This window comes from Gymnogyps californianus, chromosome 7 (assembly GCF_018139145.2).
Source record: "Gymnogyps californianus isolate 813 chromosome 7, ASM1813914v2, whole genome shotgun sequence".
NCBI lineage: Eukaryota > Metazoa > Chordata > Aves > Accipitriformes > Cathartidae > Gymnogyps > Gymnogyps californianus.
In genome coordinates this window covers 8470924-8490592 of record NC_059477.1, presented here as the reverse complement: position 1 = coordinate 8490592, position 19669 = coordinate 8470924, and the positions used below count along the sequence as shown (strand labels likewise).

Below are 19669 nucleotides of genomic sequence, written 5' to 3'. Positions count from 1 at the left end.
TTTTAAGGTTGCAGTCAGATTCCAGTATAAAGTCACACTTTGATCACTTGTGTTTTGGAGAAAGGAAACTGGCCTAAAATCAAGAGAATTAACATAAGGGCAAAAGAGAACTATTTTTCCTTACAGTATGGAAAATAACACAAACATCTGTTCTTAGTTATGGAACACTACAGAAAAAAGATGACACAAATGGGAAATTTTGGGTTGCCTTAGCATTTTATATCCTGGTAACATGAAAATTGGAATGCTACTACATCTAAATGAGTCCTGTATCCCCATATTTCATAATCTACGATCAAGATGCCAAATTAGCTTTTTGGAAAAAAAAAATTACATGACCAATATCATCGAGTCATAGAATGGTTTGGGTTGGAAGGGACCTTACGATCATTTAGTTCCAACCCCCCTGCCATGGGCAGGGACACCTTCCACTAGACCAGGTTGCTCAAAGCCCCATCCAGCCTGGCCTTGAACACTTCCAGGGATGGGGCATCCACCACTTCTCTGGGCAACCTGTTCCAGTGCCTCACCACCCTCACAGTGAAGAACTTCTTCCTTACATCTCATCTGAATCTACCCTCTTTCAGTTTAAAGCCATTACCCCTTGTCCCATCACTACATGCCCTTGTAAAAAGTCTCTCTCTGGCTTTCTTGTAGGCCCCCTTTAGGTACCTGAAGGCTGCCATAAGATCTCCCCGGAGCCTTCTCTTCTCCAGCCTAAACAACCTCAACTCTCTCAGCCTGTCTTCATAGGGGAGGTGCTCCAGCCCTCTGATCATCTTCGTGGCCCTCCTCTGGACTCGCTCCAACAGGTCCATGTCCTTCTTATGCTGAGGACCCCAGAGCTGAATGCAGCACTCCAGGTGGGGTCTCACCAGAGCAGAACAGAGGGGGAGAATCACCTCCCTCGACCTGCTGGCCACACTTCTCTTGATGCAGCCCAGGATACGGTTGGCTTTCTGGGCTGCAAATGCGTATTGCCGGGTCACGTTGAGCTTCTCATCAACCAACAACCCCAAGTCCTTCTCCGCAGAGATGCTCTCAGTCCACTCACAGCCCAGCCTGTATTTGTGCTTGGGATTGCCCCAACCCATGTGTAGAACCTTGCACTTGACCTTGTTGAACTTCATGAGGTTCACACAGGCCCACCTCTCAAGCATGTCAACTCTGGATGGCATCCCTTCCCTCCAGTGTGTCAACTGCACCACACAGCTTGGTGTCGTCAGCACACTTGCTGAGGGTGCACTCAATCCCACTGTCCATGTCGCCAACAAAGATGCTTTCATTTGGAGTGATATGTTCAAGAAAAATATAGGATCACAAACTGATGGCAAAATTCTGACTTCAGTAGGCCCAGATTTCACCTCCAGAGCATACTGAAACGTGCGGAGTCTTATTATCAGTGCCTTCAGCAAGACCAAGACTGGGGACATAAGTAGGATTTAAAAAAAAAAAAAAACACCAAACAAAAAACCAAGAACAAACCCACCGAAAACAACAACGACAGTAACAACAACAACAAAACCCCCCCAAAACCCCCAAACCCCAGACCCCTATCAACTTATACCATACAACAAACCATGCCAAAACCCAGCAAATTTCAAAATAGCAAGTACCATGAGGAGTGGGTATACTGGAAAGGAGAAAGAAAATCAAGATTCTTTTATATTTAAGGGCATCCTTATGAGACTCATGGCTCCTGGATTTTACTTCCAGAAGAAACAACTCTGCTCGTGTCTTCTTGCAGAGGATTATTGCCATAAATGATCCTGAGGGTGTATGTCCTAAGAGATACAAGAAGTTGCTAATTCTCTGTTAAAAAGTCCTCTCCAATTTGTAGAAAAAAGGCCAGTTGTCTATATTGCAGGTTTCTTTTAATTTTCAGTTAACTTTGCTACAATTTTTTAAAATCAGATAACAGTCAATTCATGAACTGCATTTTATCAACAAGCTTTCTTTAATTCTTAAAGACGTCTTAGGAACCAAGTAAACAAAAAAAATCCCATCTTTTCCAGTTTTTCCTAGTAAGCTCTCCTTTTTCTGATCATCTCAGAAGATTAGTGTCAGAGAAATGATTTTTGTCTTATAAAGAAGAGAAAACACTATTTTTCATCCACGGTAATTTGCATTCAAAAAACTATGTAGCAGAACACAGCTCACTTGCCCATGGAAAAAGAACATCTCCGGTACTGCTTTCCATCAAATGGATTTGATTTTCTGAACATGTCATTCTTCACTCACATAATTACCTTTTGAAATAAATCAGATAAAGTGTTGTCTTTTCCTCCCAACAAATATAAAAGTTATATGAATAGTATGTTATAGAATTGGAAGTGGAACAATATGAACATTTGAAAAAAATCAATAAGTCTTTTTCAATACTTGCTTTATGAATGCTTTCTGAGGTTTTCAATCATTGTTTCACAATGTAGTTACAAGATATGAAAACAATGGGATATTTTAGTTAAAAATCAAAACATTACAAAACCCAAATGAGGTACCAATAGATACATGCCTTGCTCTCAAAAATATTGCGAAACTTAATGAAAATGGTACTTGAGAATTGAGGTGGAAACATCGTCTAGATTTAATAATGTTGTTATGTCTGCATATGCCAGCTAACCTCATAAAAGCTATGCAAATTTATGCCAGGTCTCAATAAAAAAAAGCAATGTGGAAATCCCATACCCTTTACACTCCAGTTACAGAGCAGAGCAATTTTTTACTTGCTTTGGAATAATGAATCAAATGACTGACTGTTCTAAATAATAATTTTCTACCGTGATCCAAATGAAAAAATGGGTAACTTTTTTTTTTTTTTAAACACATGTGCTGTAGCACATTGCAGCTTCCTGCAAGTATTCTGACAGACCTTAGAGGCAACAGCACAGAGGTCGAGGAGTCCCTGTGAGGTCAGAACCCACATTAAACAGGAGCAGAACTGGAGAGGACACTTGGGCATATATTAGCCTAAATAAAAGGAAAGACTTTTTTGGACCAAGAGTCTTTCTAATAAGACTGAGAACAGACTTCCTTTGGATAGGAATTCCCTATCCCTTTTTTCTCCCCCCAGGAAGTTGTTGATGCTGTTGTTTCTACAATTATCACCACCTTATCACCGTCGTCTTTATTCTAAAAAATTTTTCTGCATAGCTGAACTGACACCTATTTATGAGATATGCTCTTAAGAAAGACAATGAGACACGAAAGATGAGGGAGGTTTCTTTTTTCTCCTTAAGTAAAGACCACAAACGAATGGACATTGTTCGATGCATTAATAGAATTCATAGCTTCAGCTTGCTCTTAAAACAGATGGCACAGTCACCCCAGCAAGCATTCCTCCCTCTCAAAGCCAAGGTGTTTGGCAAGGCTATGCAGTTAAATGGTAATACGTCCTTTGGTCAAAAAATCAGTTTCAGAGCACACAGAATAAAATCATGTTCACCTGGTAACTAGCAGAACGAGACTCAAATTTCCACTACAAACACTTGCTCGCTATGTGGCAATACTAAGCAAAAGAAAACTGCAAACACAACAGTATGGAATACCAGTATAGGAAACTGAGGCCCGGCCTGTGAAGTAATTTTTATTTTTATATTAAACAATACCAATCATACGAGATCTTTATCCAGAACAGACCATGTTGGAATCTTATTGAATTATCCTCCCAGTTTAGGCAAGTAATAGTTGATTATTCAGTTTACTCTGAATTATGCTGATGACTGCATATTCCCTCCACCTTTTAGCAAATTATTTTCTAAGTTGTTATTTTGGGAAGATGCATTTCCTGTGAACAGATGTCATTAGACTACCTGAAATACTATTGTAGAACTACATTGTAACTGGGATAAGAAAGCATGAGTAAGACTTCTGTTTTTACTGTGCAAAAATTCCGTTGTTATTCTACCATATTTCCAGAGTGTTTGACATTTCAATATATCCAGCAGATAGGGTCATTACTCATTGCCTTTGCTATTGTTCAAAAGAAGCTTGTGCTATTAATTTTAATTTTTATAGTACTGTAAGCATGCAGCCCGATGTTAAATTCCCTTGCACCCAAAATTTCCATCCATTTAGCATCCATTAAAAGGAAACAGAGCATCATGCAGAAGAGGAACACTGGTTTGCTTTCTAGAAAACCATCAAATAATTCAGAACAAGAATCAATTGGCCATTATTTAAGAACTAGAAATTTTTCATCTGCAACACAGACCTTTACTAAGTTTTTCTTCGCTATTTCATTTGGCTAATTCACGTCTCTGCAGTTTTCAAATGAAAAGCAAGATAGAACGCGCTGTGTTCTGAAGGTAAGAGGACAAAATAATTTCATATTTTCTTACCTTTGCATTATAGGGAATATAATGCTTTGATAAGGCTTCAGGAGTATGCATCCATGTTTTGTCTACAGAAAAGCAAAATAAAAGAAGCACTGAATAGGTCATTCAATTGTTAGTTTAACTATTACAGTATCTATCTGGAAAACATCAACAACCCTCCTTTTACTCAGATAAGTATCTGTTTGAAGTAGTTAATCGGGGCTGGAGGTAAATGCAGCATATCTCTCAGCTTCCCAAACATTTACATGAAAGAACCTGGTTACTTCTCTTGGGCACACTTCCCATTTTAACCAACTTGATTTACCATAAGAATTCAAACTCCTCCCCCCAAATATATTTATTGGTCTAAGGTTGTTTGCTGTTTCTGCCTCAGATCAATATTTTCTGCATCCTGCTGTTGTTGTTTAAAGCACTGACCACATGTTGTGCCTCTAATTATGTTTTTTTTTGATGAATTATGTGCTTTTTTTGATGGAATTATCAAGATATTAAAGGGACTATGGAAATTATTTTGGAAAAATTATCAGAGCGATAACTGATAGAACAAAGCCCTAAACATTCTACAAGAGAAGAGAAGCAAGTCAAATTGTGGTAACTGATTCAGATGTTTAGATCTTTAATCTTTTCTTACATATCCTAAATGAATTTGCATATTTTCCTTTAATGATTTTCACATCACAAGACCGCGCTACTATCTGTCTTTTCCCACTGCATGTTTCATATGGTGACATGATGAGTTAATGATTTGTGAAATACATCTTCCCTCCTTCTTTTTAATGGCCATTTAGAATGTTCTACGTAATTTAAGGTGGTATTCCAAACATTAGAAAAAACTTTTTATTAGAAGTTTAGAAACCATTTTTTAAAAGTTTTCTCATTTGAAAGCATTTAAGAAAAAAAAGAGATGTTCCAAAACACTAAATTGTACTACCAACCGCATGAGAGACTCTGTAACACTGAGTAGTATTTTAGACTCCATACATTCAATATTTAGTAGTATTTTCTAACATGAGACTACTCCTGTTTTAATTAGCATGAATTAAAGTCACAAATCTGGAACTTTATTGAATTAAGTAACAGAATAATAGCTTGAAGCAAAATTCTACCCTTGGATATTCACAGACAATTCCCTTTGCCTTTAATAGGAGTTGCAGTTATAGCAATTACTAACTTTTTTGCTAGTTTCACGTAAGAACAATAAAATCCTGTTCACTTCAAACTGTTCAAGAGCAAAAGCTGTGACATTTGTTGACACTAAACCAATAACTAAATATTTCTGAATATACAGAAGCAAGAAAACTGTTAAACAAGATATTCACCATAGTCACCACAGTAACAGGATCAAAACTGCAAAGCTGGAGGAAATTTTTTTCTTTAAGCAAATTTCATTCTAGATGAGAGTAATGTTCAGCTCCATTACTGAAGAGTGATATTATCATTTCTTAATTAAGGAAGCATGATTTGTCCATTCAGCAGCACCCAGGAGTACGACTATGCACTGAAGTGGCTCTTCCTTTCAATTGTGGCTTGTGATTGGAATACCGGAACAGAGAACCACACTCATTTCCCAGAATATTTTAAGACCTGAAACCTGATCTCTATTTTGAGTACAATATCAAAAGCTGATGTTATCCACAAGTAAAAAATAACAATCAGTGTGAATCAGGAACGTTAAAATAAAGCCTGACAACCCAAAAGATTACCGTAAGCATTCTATTTCAAGTCAGTGCACTGCTGAAGGCCAGACGAGCAGACTGGTGACAGGGCTTGACTGCAAGTCCCAGACACAGAGGAAGCTGGCACGTAAGGCAGGACTGCTCCCTGCCCCATCATGCTTACTGCAGCAGTGAACAGCTGTACAGTGCAAGTTTCAACTCCAAAATATGCATTCATGTTGCTAATGTCAATGTTTTATTTACCCATTTCTCACGCATTAACTATTTACTAGCTTCAGCAAGGATACTGGCATATTTATAAACTCATAAAGGAAGAATCTAGTAAAAATAAAATGTTGAATCTCTTTAAAAAATAACAGCAACAACAAAAACAGTCCTCCATTCATTTCATGCCTAGTACTAGCACAAACAAGCAACAAGGCTGTAGCTTCTAGAGCAATTTTACAGGCAGACAATTGACTACACAGGCACCAGTAAAACTAACTATTCTTTGCAAATGTTTCCTCCTCCCTTCTTCCCATCCCCAAGCAGGGCAAGTTCAAGTCTGAAAAAAGGTTTTTTAATTTGGGAGCCAAGTTTGAGATGCTGGTCTTAATTAAGCAGCTAGTAATCTTTCCAATATTATAATTAGGTACAAAGCTTTACTGTAAAACTTTTTTGTGAAGTCATCCGCTTGCCTACTAACCTCAAACTGTAATGCTATAGGGATTCCAGCAAGGAAAAACAGACTTATGCGACTCTCGGCAGCTGTTTGAAGTACTGTTTAGAGTTAGTTTGATTTCACAGCAGTTGAGAAATACCATTTCAGACATTTTGCATCCAATAAACCAGAAAAATACGAGAAAAGAAAACCTCTAAAACAGGTATTTGTTTAAATACCTAATGTAGATGTGGCTTGTGGTTTGCATGATCCCTCACTTTCAAAATTAATTTTAAATGGGTTTTCACAGCTTAGTACTTAATTATTCATTCTGAAGCAACAAACAAAATATGAAACCCTACAATGAAAATCACAGTCCATATTATTATTTTACTAGTTAAATAGCAGCAAGAGTTCTAGATACTTTATAGATAAATAAAACAGTAAGTCCTAAAAAAAGAACCAAAAGCCTAGGTAAAACCAAAACTGACAACTGTATGCATCTACCATAACAGTAGTAGAAAGTGAAAAGAGACTTGTGCTATTACACCAGATGAAAACTACAGTTATTTTAGATCTTGCCTGAAGCTCTTAATCTAGGTTCCCTTAGCATTTACATTAAAGTTTAAATAAGTGCCCAGTTATGAGTTTGAGCCATCCAAAGTCCATTAACACCCAAGCAGAGTTTAGCTTGAATGAGGTATGAGAGATTCTAGGAGGTAAAACCCTGAGTAAGTGGTGGTTTTGCCAAATACGCTGGCACTGCGTGGGAGAAAAGATAGGAAAAAGGATCACCATTCAGAATTCAAGGGCACAAGGTAAGCCACAGCCCTGCTTAAAGAGTTAGCAATCCTGTAGCCTCTACACAACACCTCCTCACATGCATGGCATGCTAACTGTGCGGCACAGGCTTTTAGAGAGGCCCTGTAGCAGCAGCACAGCGTCCCATCTTGTTTAAGAGAATTTGACTTGGGTGAGAGCTGCTCAGGTTTTGCTCCCTGCCAGCATCCATTAGTCTGCTAAGGGCAGCGGGAAAACTGCATAAAATTAACATTTGGAAGACCTGGGGTTTGACAGACCGAATTGCAGGTGGATGCAGGGTGTTCAGCACTTTCACGGTCAGAGGATTAACTGTGCTCAGAATTGAGACTTCACTCCTTTCTTAGTCACCCTTGAATCACGCCAGCCCCTTTCCATTATAAAGGAAAGATTCCTTTACAATCTGCATTTCACATCAAATGCTTGGTCATCACACAATCTAGGAGCCCCTGTGTGAGCCATTTCAGAGGCCTCAGTGGTGTTGAGAGAGCCGGGGAACAGGAACGTCCTGACAAACCACACACTGAAGTCAACAGACTCAGGGACTTCATAAAGTATCCAGAACAACTGTGTTGCACTTAGCGGAGGATGACACTAGGTTAGATAACAGCACAGCTGACTATTTATCTACCAAAAAGGAAAGCAATAACAGTGCCAAGAAATTGTTCTCCCTTTGAGATTAATTTCTCCACACATTACTGCCCACAGATACTATAGAATGGATTTAGTAGAGAGGCATTGATGAACTGTTGTCGAAATGGCAAAACAATACTCAACAGTGCAAATTTAGTTAAATGCTTCCCTAAGCCCCACTCTCATTATTAATTCATGCATGCTAAAAGTGGCTCTACTTAACTATGTTTCCAAAGTGTTTACCAAAGCATATGAGACCTAGCGGCCATTCCATTTAATATAGTAAACAGAGAAAGACTCTGATTTTAACTTTTTTTTTTTAGTGCCACAGTGAAAATACAGTCATTTCTAGAAGGTAAACACTAAAGCCTTTATTCTTTACTGAATCAAAATCTCTCTGCATCAATGGATGTTTTCCTTGCTAACAGAAGAGAAGAAATCTTGGAACTGTCTTTTCTTCCTGCTTTACAAAACTTGCTATGGAAAGAAAGATCTTATGTAACAATCAGCCTAATAACAGTCTCCTGAAGAGGAGAGCATCCCATGAGATCAGTGCTACATCTAGGTATTAATGCCTCAGGGAACAAATAGCTTATTTGCTTCAGTGTGTGTGTATATATGTATCTATATCTTTCATTTTTCCTAGATTATCTATTTTTGTACAAATAAAGAAAACCTTCACAATGGGACATACAAGAATCGTCACCCTGTTAAATCATTTTCTTTATCCTGCACTGCAACAGGAACAGGCAGGTTCTCACAAACCTCACTTATAGTAGTCAGACAACAAGGTAGAATCTGTTTTCTTGACTACTGCAGACAACGAATGAATTGATACGCTGAGCCATGAGACTTAATGCTTGTTACCAGAGTTTTCATCTAGATGCAATACCTAAACATTATTAACAAACATAAATCTACCCATATTCTTCCACAATTCAGCTATAGTATTTGTTCCAACCACCTTCTAGAGGAATGACTGAGTACAATCTGTGTGTCTAATAGCAGTAATTTCTTAAAGTTATTACTAGGTTACTATGATTAAGCAATTGACATTATGAGTCAGATTCTGCCCTAAGCACATATAGGCAAATACCCATCAATATACATAATTAAAAAATAATTACTTATTGTAATTGTTATTTTTCTTTTTTTTTTTCCAAACATAAAATGTCCTTTGGAGGCATATTTACTCTTTGCCAAGACAACAGAGCTGTATCCCCCTAGAACAGAGTGAGCTTTGAAGAATGCCTCGCCTTTCTGTGTCCTTCTCTCAGAATATTTAGGACCTTATGAATGGTTTTAAACAGCTAATTACTAAAATAGCAAAATGATATCATAGAATACTGGGTTGGCATAGTTACAAAATGGAAAAAAAGTTTAGTATTTGCATTTCCTCCAACAGTAACACTCACCGCATAACCTACGCATTTTATAGCATATATTTTTAAGATATGGATGCTAGTATGTAGGTTTTGACAAGAAAGGCAAATAGGATCAAAATAATATATTAGCACAACTAATCAGTGATTAGCAAATCCTTGCTTTTGCACTTCTAATTTGTTGATGTTAAGAACTTTCAACAAGTTCAGCTTCCTAAATCAAAGCGAAAAAACAAGAACAAAAAATTCTGAGCTATTTAGCCTGTACCTCTTGAGTCTTCTTGCCACAAGAAGAGCTATGCTGCATCTTTTATAAAAGCTTCTAGTTGGAAGAAGAGGTTGCTGGTATAGCATAATTTAAGTGATCACATTATCACAAGTTTTCACTAAGAAGTATGTACAGATCAAACCTCCAACTCCACCTTTCACTTTTGGAGTCAGAGTTCAGTCAACTATTCCAGTATAACTATAAATAAATTTAGAAAAGTATCAATTAAAGCTTGTCAAAAATTCTTAAGAAGGCAAGTTTTTGAAGAATTTCAAACAATTAAAGTCAGAACATTACATGTGTCACTTTGGTAGGGCAAAACAAAGGAAAAGGAACAGAAATGTGAATCTCAATACAGTTAAAATAGAATTTTAATTTTCTAATTCAGGAAGATTAAAACAATGTAATAGAAAAGTTTAATTGGAGTTGTTTTTTTTTTAAATGCCAACGAACTGGAAAGAGAAGAAAGGAGTGGCAGCAACCATTCAGAACAACTACAATATGCATATCTATACCTTCTTCTTGCTTATGTACCTAAGGTACATCCTTTTATGTACCTGAAGGATTTGATTGCACAAAACAGTATTTTCCCAAGTGACATATTTTGGATGTTCTTTGCAATTTTCCAACAGCTTTATAAGACAAAGTCCTATAAAACAAAGTGGTCATGATTCCTATCAAGGTATGGTTGGTACACATCCAAATTTATTTCACACAGAATAATGCATCTCGTCTTTAATTAGACATTCATCCAGCTAACTAGCAATGTACCTATGTAACTCAAGCATTTAGGTTGTAGCTTGGGGAAGTTACTTGCAATAGTACACTTGGACAAGAATTCTACATCATACACTAGTAAGAACTTACATCAAGAATTTATTAGCTTGTAGATCTCAAAAGATACACTTGCCAAACCACTGTGCAAATCATTTAGCATTCTGTAAATTAGGCTGTATAAATTTTAACAGGGTAGAAACCAAGAAGCTTAAGACTCCTTCAATGCTGTTCCCATTCTAAAGTCAGTATTCAGTGCTTTATGGTTAAGCAGTTCTTGAAAGGAGCTCCTTAGGTTTTGCAAAAGCAACAAATAGTTGTTGTGGTAAATAACATTGTTAACTTGCCTAGAATATTCTTTAAAGCAGGCGATAGATTATTTCTGCAATACCTTTCCAAAGATAATGCAGATAAAATAGCCAACAGGAAATTATCCTCCTATTCTCGTGTTAACAGAAAGAAAAGAAAAATTAGGCTTATCCGTGCAGACTCAACATGAATCCTACGGAGAAAGTTTCCAAACCATACTCCTCATTTGTAGCTATGCATCCTCTAAAGACATACTGTAATAATTTCTTTCCTAAACAATTAGATCTCTTCCTTCTGCTTTCAGAATATAAATACATACACAGTTGCATACAAATGCACGCAAACACACACACGCTGCAGGACTGGCCACTTCCTTGTCCCAACAGAAGACGGTTTGGCCCTTGCCAAATTAAGGTAGTAACCCTTCAACTCTCCTTGTTGGCATACTTGAAAGAGTACCTCCATAGCCTAATGAGAACAACATAACAGTACAAACGATACTTAAAAAAACATATTCAGTTACCAATCCAAAAAAGGGACTTGGTCACTGAATATTGGTTTTCCACGACCCCATATTTCAAAACCCAAGGAGCAGTATTCGGAACATACAAAACCTCTTTGTTGGAGGTATTACAAAAGTATTGATATAACTGATTTTTGTGTCAAGTGAGACTAACTGAATACAGAAATATTTGGTATACAAAAAAGCAGCCTTTCTTCCTCCCAAACTTTGGTCTTGAAAAAATTCTTACTTAAAAAAATCCTACAAACATCAAGCAGCAGCTTTTTTGGGGTGGGAGCAGAGGAGGAGATTTAGGCCTAGTTTTGTTTTTTTCCTGGGAGGTGATGAGTGCTTTTATGAAAGGACAAAGTGCAGTCACAAGAATATCTGAAGACCACAATGAGGAAGATTGTGCCTACTTATATGCCCTTGAAGTATATGAGTATCTACTCTTTCTTTATGTTTTTTATCATTATTGTTAATGTGGAAGTCCAGCACACAATAGCCTGTTTGTTTAAATCACTGATGTGAAACATACTCTCTGACAGAATGAAAGTATTTGCTTTAGGACTATACTTATCCCCTTCACCCTTTTGGGGCTTCACCTGTTGTCTACTCATTCAAGAAATGTAAAATAAAACATTTGTCATCTCTGGAATGCAGCATAAGTTTACAATAAAAATAAAGATCATGTTATAGCCAGTCCATTCACATAAAAGCGCATCCTATAACCTTTGATTGCATTTTTTAATATGTCAGACCCTGCCCATTAAATGCATCTGTCTACACTTTCATAAATGAGACTCATAAAAAGCCATTGCACAGAAATGTTATTGCTGAAACTTATGATTTATGACAGGCTATTACTTCAATATATTCCATTTAGCATTATGAATACCAGCTACACCTCACAAGCTGATAATGTGGCACCAATTATCAACTTTATGAACTGCTATCATATGGAAAAAAAAATCAGAAAATTCAGATTCCCGCATACAACAGCAGCTTTCGCATTGAACTTTGTGCCATATGTAAACTAAGGCTGACATTTATTCTGGGATGAAGGAGGACCATTGGGGTGTAATAAAGAATGAACTAAATTCAACTGTGATTTACACTCTCCACAACCTCACTGAAGTCCACTGGATTTCACACATAATTCAGTACTAAATTTAGCCCAAAGTAGACATACGTACCTACATTTTTAGCACTATTTTGAGACACTCAAAGTTTCACTCTTTTACTCCCAGAATGTTTGGATTACAGTCATTCCATATTTAGAAATGCCTCTGTCTAGGAGGCACAGTAGTTTTCTTTCACATTTCTGATGAGGCAAAAGTCAACAAATACTAGCTAATTTTTGTTTACTTATATGCACCAGTTCTTATACTAATGGCTTTGAATGGAAGGCCACAGAAGCATTAAAATGTGCCAAACTCATCTGGGAGAGGGACCTCCATTCGCTAAAAAAATAACCAAACCAAAAGAAAAATGCCATAGTTAATGCTTTCCGGTTTGTGCACACACATCACCTGTACACACAATCACATACAAATTAAGGACAAATAGATAATTCAGTTTAGATACCAACACACTTATAATGAGAAAAATTTACATGAAAATACAGCATTTACAAAGATCTCTTACAGGAGGACTACACTAATATCCCTAAGCTACTTAAAAGAGAAACTGAAATTATCAAGATGCAAACTTATTTCAAGATGAACAGACTTTGATCTGCACTACAGACTTTTCGCACTACAACATTTCAAAGTGAGCATGCTGCCACACCTGACTTTAAAGGAAAAACTAAAGGAAAAATTAAGAGAATTCTTCAGAAACCATGACCCAAACCTGGATCACATACAAAAGCAAGCTCCTGATACTGTGATAGATACATAAATGTTTTCATAAGCTTTGTCATAATAACAAAGCAGCAAGAACATACATAACATTGTTCTTCAATTTGTTTTTGTGGGAGAAGGAAAGAGATCCTTAAAAAAAAAGATAATCTATAAAAACTACTTCAACAGAGTATACTGCACTCACTGATCAATGGACGGAAAACAGAATATATGTTTTTGTACAGTCATACAATATTTCTGCAACAGAGAATTTTCTCCATAACACATGTAATTGTTAGTCCAATCAACCCGTACTGAAGTCAAGAGAAAGACTATTTTACTTTGAACAGGTACTAAGTTTTTTCATATTAAAACACGCAACTTCAGCAGGTGCTGATATTAGCTTTAAACCAGAAATTAACTTTTTTGTCACTATTAATTCATAAAGTTTGTTGCCCTGTTATACGAGCTGATAGCTAACTGATGAGAATAGGTATTACAACTCGGACTGCTAAAAGATTCCAGTTATTTATGATTACTTGTGTAAGTACTTCCTGAAACAAGCTGAATTTGTTTAAACTTCACATTTTCTTATATTTTTCATTGTTTCACTTTAATTGTCATTATTAGAATGAAAGATGAACACCCTGATTTTATTCAATTTGAGATTTAAGCATATCATTTAAGCTTTCAACTAAAATGACTATCAGACAAATAAAAATAATTACAATTAAAATACAAACATAAACTATCCAGGTTAAAAGTTCTAGTTTGTGCTAAATCTCAGGCAATCAGACAGGCAATGACTGTACCAGCTGTTTTTAAGGTCAGAGCACTCAGCATACCCTGTCAGTTGAAGTGGCTGTTTTGTGCTCAAACCATGGCCCTCAAAAATAAACTTACACTGCGTACTTGCTCCAGATATGATACCTGTAGTATAAAATTCTCCTGCAAAATGAAGTACTGGTAATATTGAAAATGGGGGGTCTGTGCTCTAAAGAGCACTGCTCTGATTTAGGACAAATCTGCTGTTCCCATAACACAGACTCTCTCAACACACACAAACACTCATGTCACGCATCATATCTATGGGAAACTTTTCTTTAAAGAATCAGGGTTAATTTAAAAAGGAACTCACTTCCTTTCTCTCCTAGCAACTCACATTTCCTTTGCAACTCTTTTGTGAAAGCACAGGTTGCCATCCAGCCTCCAACAGTTAAAAAAAAAAATTAAAAAAAAAAAATCACGGAAGCTTGATTTTAGTGCTTCTCTTCTTGCTTTGTCTACCAATGTCTGTCAATGATGAAATCATTTCCTAAACACTTAGAAGGAAAGTTTTGTTGCTTGAATCATGTGATGGTGTGAGAACAGCGTTCTTCAGCAAGTATAGCACAGTCCAAGTCATTCTAGTCACCAGCTTACCCGGTTCAAGAAGATAAGGAGCTATGGCACTAGCTACTATCTTCTGTATATGCATCGTATTAAAAAGCTAGTAGAGACTGATCACGACAATGAGGATTAGCAGACACTTATTCTATAGATCTGCACAATTCAGATAATCTTTGGCTATTATGAAAGTACCACTTACATCTGTTTAAATTCCCCTCACAGTCCTGTGTATTTGAGACTGTTGTTTATGTAGCTCCAAGGTAACAGACTGATGCAAACTTGTAATTAGCACAAACCCTACCAGCACAGCCACCAGGAGACCAATTTGGATTTAGGGAGAACTGCTAGGGAAGTCACGGCACTCACGTAGTTAACTCCTCAAAATATCCACGCTCTTGTGAACAGAAGAAACCCACAAAACTCCCCATCAAACACAGGCATGGAAATTGTTGTATCTCTGAGGTCTGGGAGTAAAATCAGGAAATACTATAAAAGGAAGTTCAGCAACTGAACCTGTTTGAACCTGTTCTTAAATGCAGTTATTAGACAGGAACACTGATACAGTCAAGCTTTTCTGAACTTCAATTGGCATAAAAATACGTAGTTTTCACTTATTCTTGACAACTGCTTAACTGAAATTTGTGTTTTTCCTAGGATATGAGAATGGAAATGTCGTGTGCATTACTATGTGTAAAATAAAAGGATGACAGTATTTAATTCTTCTGGTTGCTCAAGTTCTGAATCATTTTTAAGAATCCACAATAATTGCATTTCATTGTGCCTGACAGCTTCTTTTATGATACTTTTTTCTTGTTGAGAGAACAGCACTCAAAATCAACTAACAACAAAGCAAACGTCCTTGAAGACACTGAAATTCCAAGAATTTAGGTGAGGTCAGTAAGAATTTTCTTATGAAGAAGTGGAAACAGAAAGGAATGAATCCAGACCCCTCAAATGATCCCAGATACCTGAGGATACAAATTCACAATTTGACCATAAAGGCATGATGAAAACATTGGCAAGGGCAATGAGAATTAGTGAAAGAGCATTTTAGCACTCCGGGTGCAAGTTAACACACTGAGGAAATATCCCATAAACCAAAACTGGTCTGTTTCTGAAACATGGCTGGCTGAGTTTCAAACATTATCAGAAGTCATTAGACAATAAGGAAAAAAAAATTATATAGTCACCTAGACAAAACAAAATCTACAAAACCCAAGCTTCTTTCCCAGTTGTGATAAATCAATCTACAATTAAAGAATATTGAAATGGTCTCTCAAATTATTTGGAAGAAGCTAGGCAACACTATTAAAGCAGCTGGTACGTACAGATCTCTTGACAGAGGTTTTACAAATATCTACACAAGAAAACACATCAGTGCTTAAGAAGAGCATGGGCTATGGATTTTAGCTTATTTCCTCAGCATCCATTGTGCTACTGGGGTATTAAACGATCTTTCATCCAGTTTTGTAGCCTTTGTGAGTAAGTGTATCTTCCTTTTGCAATCAAGCTACATCTGCTGATATTCTGGACTACTTATGTTATCTCGATTCACCTGGCTTTAACAAATAAATGTACTAGACATGCAAGGATGCAGTGATGCTATCATTTCATGTTGGTATAAGGTATGGCAGATTCCTTTTATTTCCAGCTTTGATTTTGATACCAAAGCAGAAATTCTTGTTACATAAACAAAACATTCACACTTACTCCAATTGAGTTTACACCTAGTTATTAAAGCAGGGGCTCTAGCTCAGTATCACACTTAAGGATCGTTAGAAGAAAACATGAAAAATAAAGAAATTAGACCTACTGAATATTTTCTACGTTACAAACAAATGGGGAAAATAGCAACAAAGCTGTCAGTAAAAAAAGCTGCATCTCTAATGCTCCATCTAAAAACTTACATTTAATCATAAATAGACCATGAAAAGAGAATAAGCAAGCCAGAAGAGCAACATACATCACTGAATATTTAGTGGTTTGATATTCTTTTGGAAAGCATACCATTTCAAATTGCTACAAATTCAGAATAGCTTCTTAAAGCTAAGAGACATTCTGCTGCATGACATATTTCAAGTATATTCAACATGGTTTTCTAAAATAGCTTCTCCAAGAAAAAGAACCCAATGAATATATATAATAAATACAGAAGTTACTAATTCTTTAAAAGTTCTAAAAACCTCCAGCACATCCTTTGGTGTGTGCAGGGGAAAAAAAGAAAAAAAAAGTGTGCGTATTTTTTTTATATATATATATATACACACACACACACACCCCCCTCAATAAAGAAAATATAATGAAATTCAACATAAGCCTTAAAATCCAGAAAACTCTATAACTATCAATCGAGAATGCTTTGCTTTGTACATATTATAGAAGGCTGCCTGTTTCTACCTAGTTAATTAGGTGTGATTATTCATAAGTACTTCCTTGTATAATTCTTGATATTCTAAAGAATTTATACAAGATATTTATGTCTCCCATGGAACATAAGCTAAATTACTTACCTTTCTTCCTGCTAAAAGCACGATTCATGTTGAAAAATCTATCCAGTCAACAATGTTTCTGGGTTTGGTTTTTTCCCCCCACTTTAACCTGCAGAACAATACACATAAGAAAACAGAGAAGTCCATTATTATATTTGAGGTTAGCTCATTATCTTCATATTCAAGACAATGCAAATGATTTTAAGAATTCTGAAATAATTCAGAGAAATAAAATGGAGATGTGCTTTGCTGAGGAAGAAATTGCAGAATTGAGAAGATTTATGTTCAAATGTCCAGTGGTACTTAATACAGAAAGACATTTTAAAGCTTTCTGTGAAGGTCTTCTCACTGAGATTTCAGAGACACAGAGCAGATGGTATTATACGTATACATGAGGACAAATACTACACACAAATAAATTGGAAAGCAAGCTTTAAAATGAATGCTGACTACAAGACTCCATAAAAACATTCAGTTCACATTTGCACTGCCCTGTTTTGTGTCATTTAGGCTGTCAGATTATTTCAAGCTATGCTTTCATCTTCATGTGGGCTTGACATTGGAAAAAAAAAAATTAAAAAAAATCACAATATAAAGACTCCTCTTCACCCAGGGATTCAATACTGAAAAAACTGCCTTCTATCAGTGCAAATACCTCCTTGCTCCAATTACATCAGACTGTACAGTAATTTCTGTATTTTCTTCACTTAAAAACAGATACACTCTTAAATTCTTAATTTTTGATTCACAATATTATTTTAGAATTTTATTCTTTACCAACATTTTGCAGCCAAAAAAAATAAAATCCAACACATCCAATACTGTTCAAAACCATCCCATTTTGTAGTATAGAGATTTTCCTTTTTCATCCATATGTAAAGATATTCCCACCACTCCTTTCCATTCTGTTCAGATCTTCCAGCCAAAAGCTGCACCAGTGCCCTTTCTCCTTCGCTGCTCTCAAAGCAGTCCAGTCAAAGGGAAAAAAAAGGGAAAAAAAATTTAAAGAAAAAATTAAAAAAAAAGAAAATCAAAGCACTTGGTATCAGATTATCTTTGAAATCAGTTAGAACATTACCTTTGCTTTGAATAAAACCAAAAGTTAAGCCAGTATTTCAAATGTCAGCATCAAGATGACTGACAAATTCATTTAAGGTACTTTAGATACTTTATGCAGCTCATGAACTTTTTGTGGTGCTTGCCCCTGTTTTTCAAATAATTAAGTTCCATACCAATTAAAAGAACTACATCCCAATTTCCATGTAAATAGCTGATATTTTTCAGATTAGAACATGTGGGCAGTTACAGCTAAAAGCCACCTCCATTTTATTTTCAAATAATCACTGATGTGGTAGGACTTCTTTTCCATACAATCCTGTGAGAATGAAGGAATAATCCCTGTTTACCTAAACTACAGTGTAGTACCCTAGATGTGCAACGAACCAACATTTGCTCTTCAAAGTACATGTACCAGACCATTTTTGTTTTACAGATTTTACTGAGTATTTAAGAAGGGAGGATGCAATGAAATAAGCAAAGGTAGCAGGATATACTTTCCATCTAGTTATTTTGATGCAAAGTCAAGAAACAATGCATTTGATACTCTACACAGTAGTTCTTAACAGCAAAACTGCAGAAGCATTACATATACCCACAGCCATTCCCACTGATTGCCTTCACTATCGTCAGTGCTACACAGAAAGCCGTGGATACGCAGAGGTCAGTGAAGCCAGCAAACACCTGTAAGGGCTCTGAAGTCCTAGGAATGATTTCAGCAGCGTCAGTGGAATGGGCAATGGCCGTACTGGGGTAATTCCAGTAATAGCTCACCCGTGAGGGAGTTTCACCAAAAGCTGCCAACACGCAAGTAGTTCTCTTCGCAGAGGCGGCACAGAGTAGGACTTCCAACAGTGTAAATTATGACAATCAATTCAGTTTAAATGAAGAAGCAAGCAGTGAAGAACATTAGAATTTCAGCCCTTCAAGCAACTGACAAATGTGTTTAGCTCAGAGGTTTACTTTCACATGGAACACAGGCAGCCTATTATATACGCTTTGGATATATAAGCAATGGCAGAACTTTGTTCAGGACATGCACCGTGTCAGTGAAGAAAACAGTTTTGAATAAAAAGACACAGTTATGATTTCCCTCTCATATACCTCTGGCAGTTGTCTTGCACAGCACTAGACCAATCACTTCGGTTCTCCTCCAGTATGGGATCATAACATGTCCTTTTTTGGACCCCTTTTTTTAGTTGTGTATTCCTGTCCTCATCCAAGAGACTACTAAGTAACATATTTGAGATGGCTTACTGAGCAGAGGATCTCCTAAATAGAGACTATACACGCACATCGTGAGGCTGTTGGCTGGCCACATTCCTAGAGATGATCATTCAAGTATTTTCTTTAAAACACAGCACAACTAAGTATGTGTTTTTTCCTCATGGACAAGGATATATTACCATTAAAGTAATCTACACTAATAAAAGCCAAAATTTATTGGCTACTTACCTAAAAATGAACAGCATTTTGCCAAAAGCGTGTTCTTAATTTCAATTCCAACACAACATCAATAGAACAACATAGAGAAATGGCTTAGGCAACAAC

The 19669-nt window shown here is 36.5% G+C and overlaps 1 protein-coding gene across 7 annotated transcripts in view; it reads right to left on the bottom strand.

Moving 5' to 3' along the window:
• Window positions 1–19669, bottom strand: part of GULP1 (GULP PTB domain containing engulfment adaptor 1) — a 168534-nt gene that overhangs the window by 68379 nt on the left and 80486 nt on the right. For all 7 annotated transcript variants that reach the window (XM_050900025.1, XM_050900021.1, XM_050900027.1 and 4 more), the window contains 2 exons: window positions 17084–17171; window positions 4341–4402 (listed from right to left, as the gene is read on the bottom strand). In XM_050900025.1, coding sequence (XP_050755982.1) covers window positions 4341–4402; window positions 17084–17111 — 90 coding nt within the window. In that variant the 5' untranslated portion in view covers window positions 17112–17171. The remainder of the gene's footprint in view (window positions 1–4340; window positions 4403–17083; window positions 17172–19669) is intronic.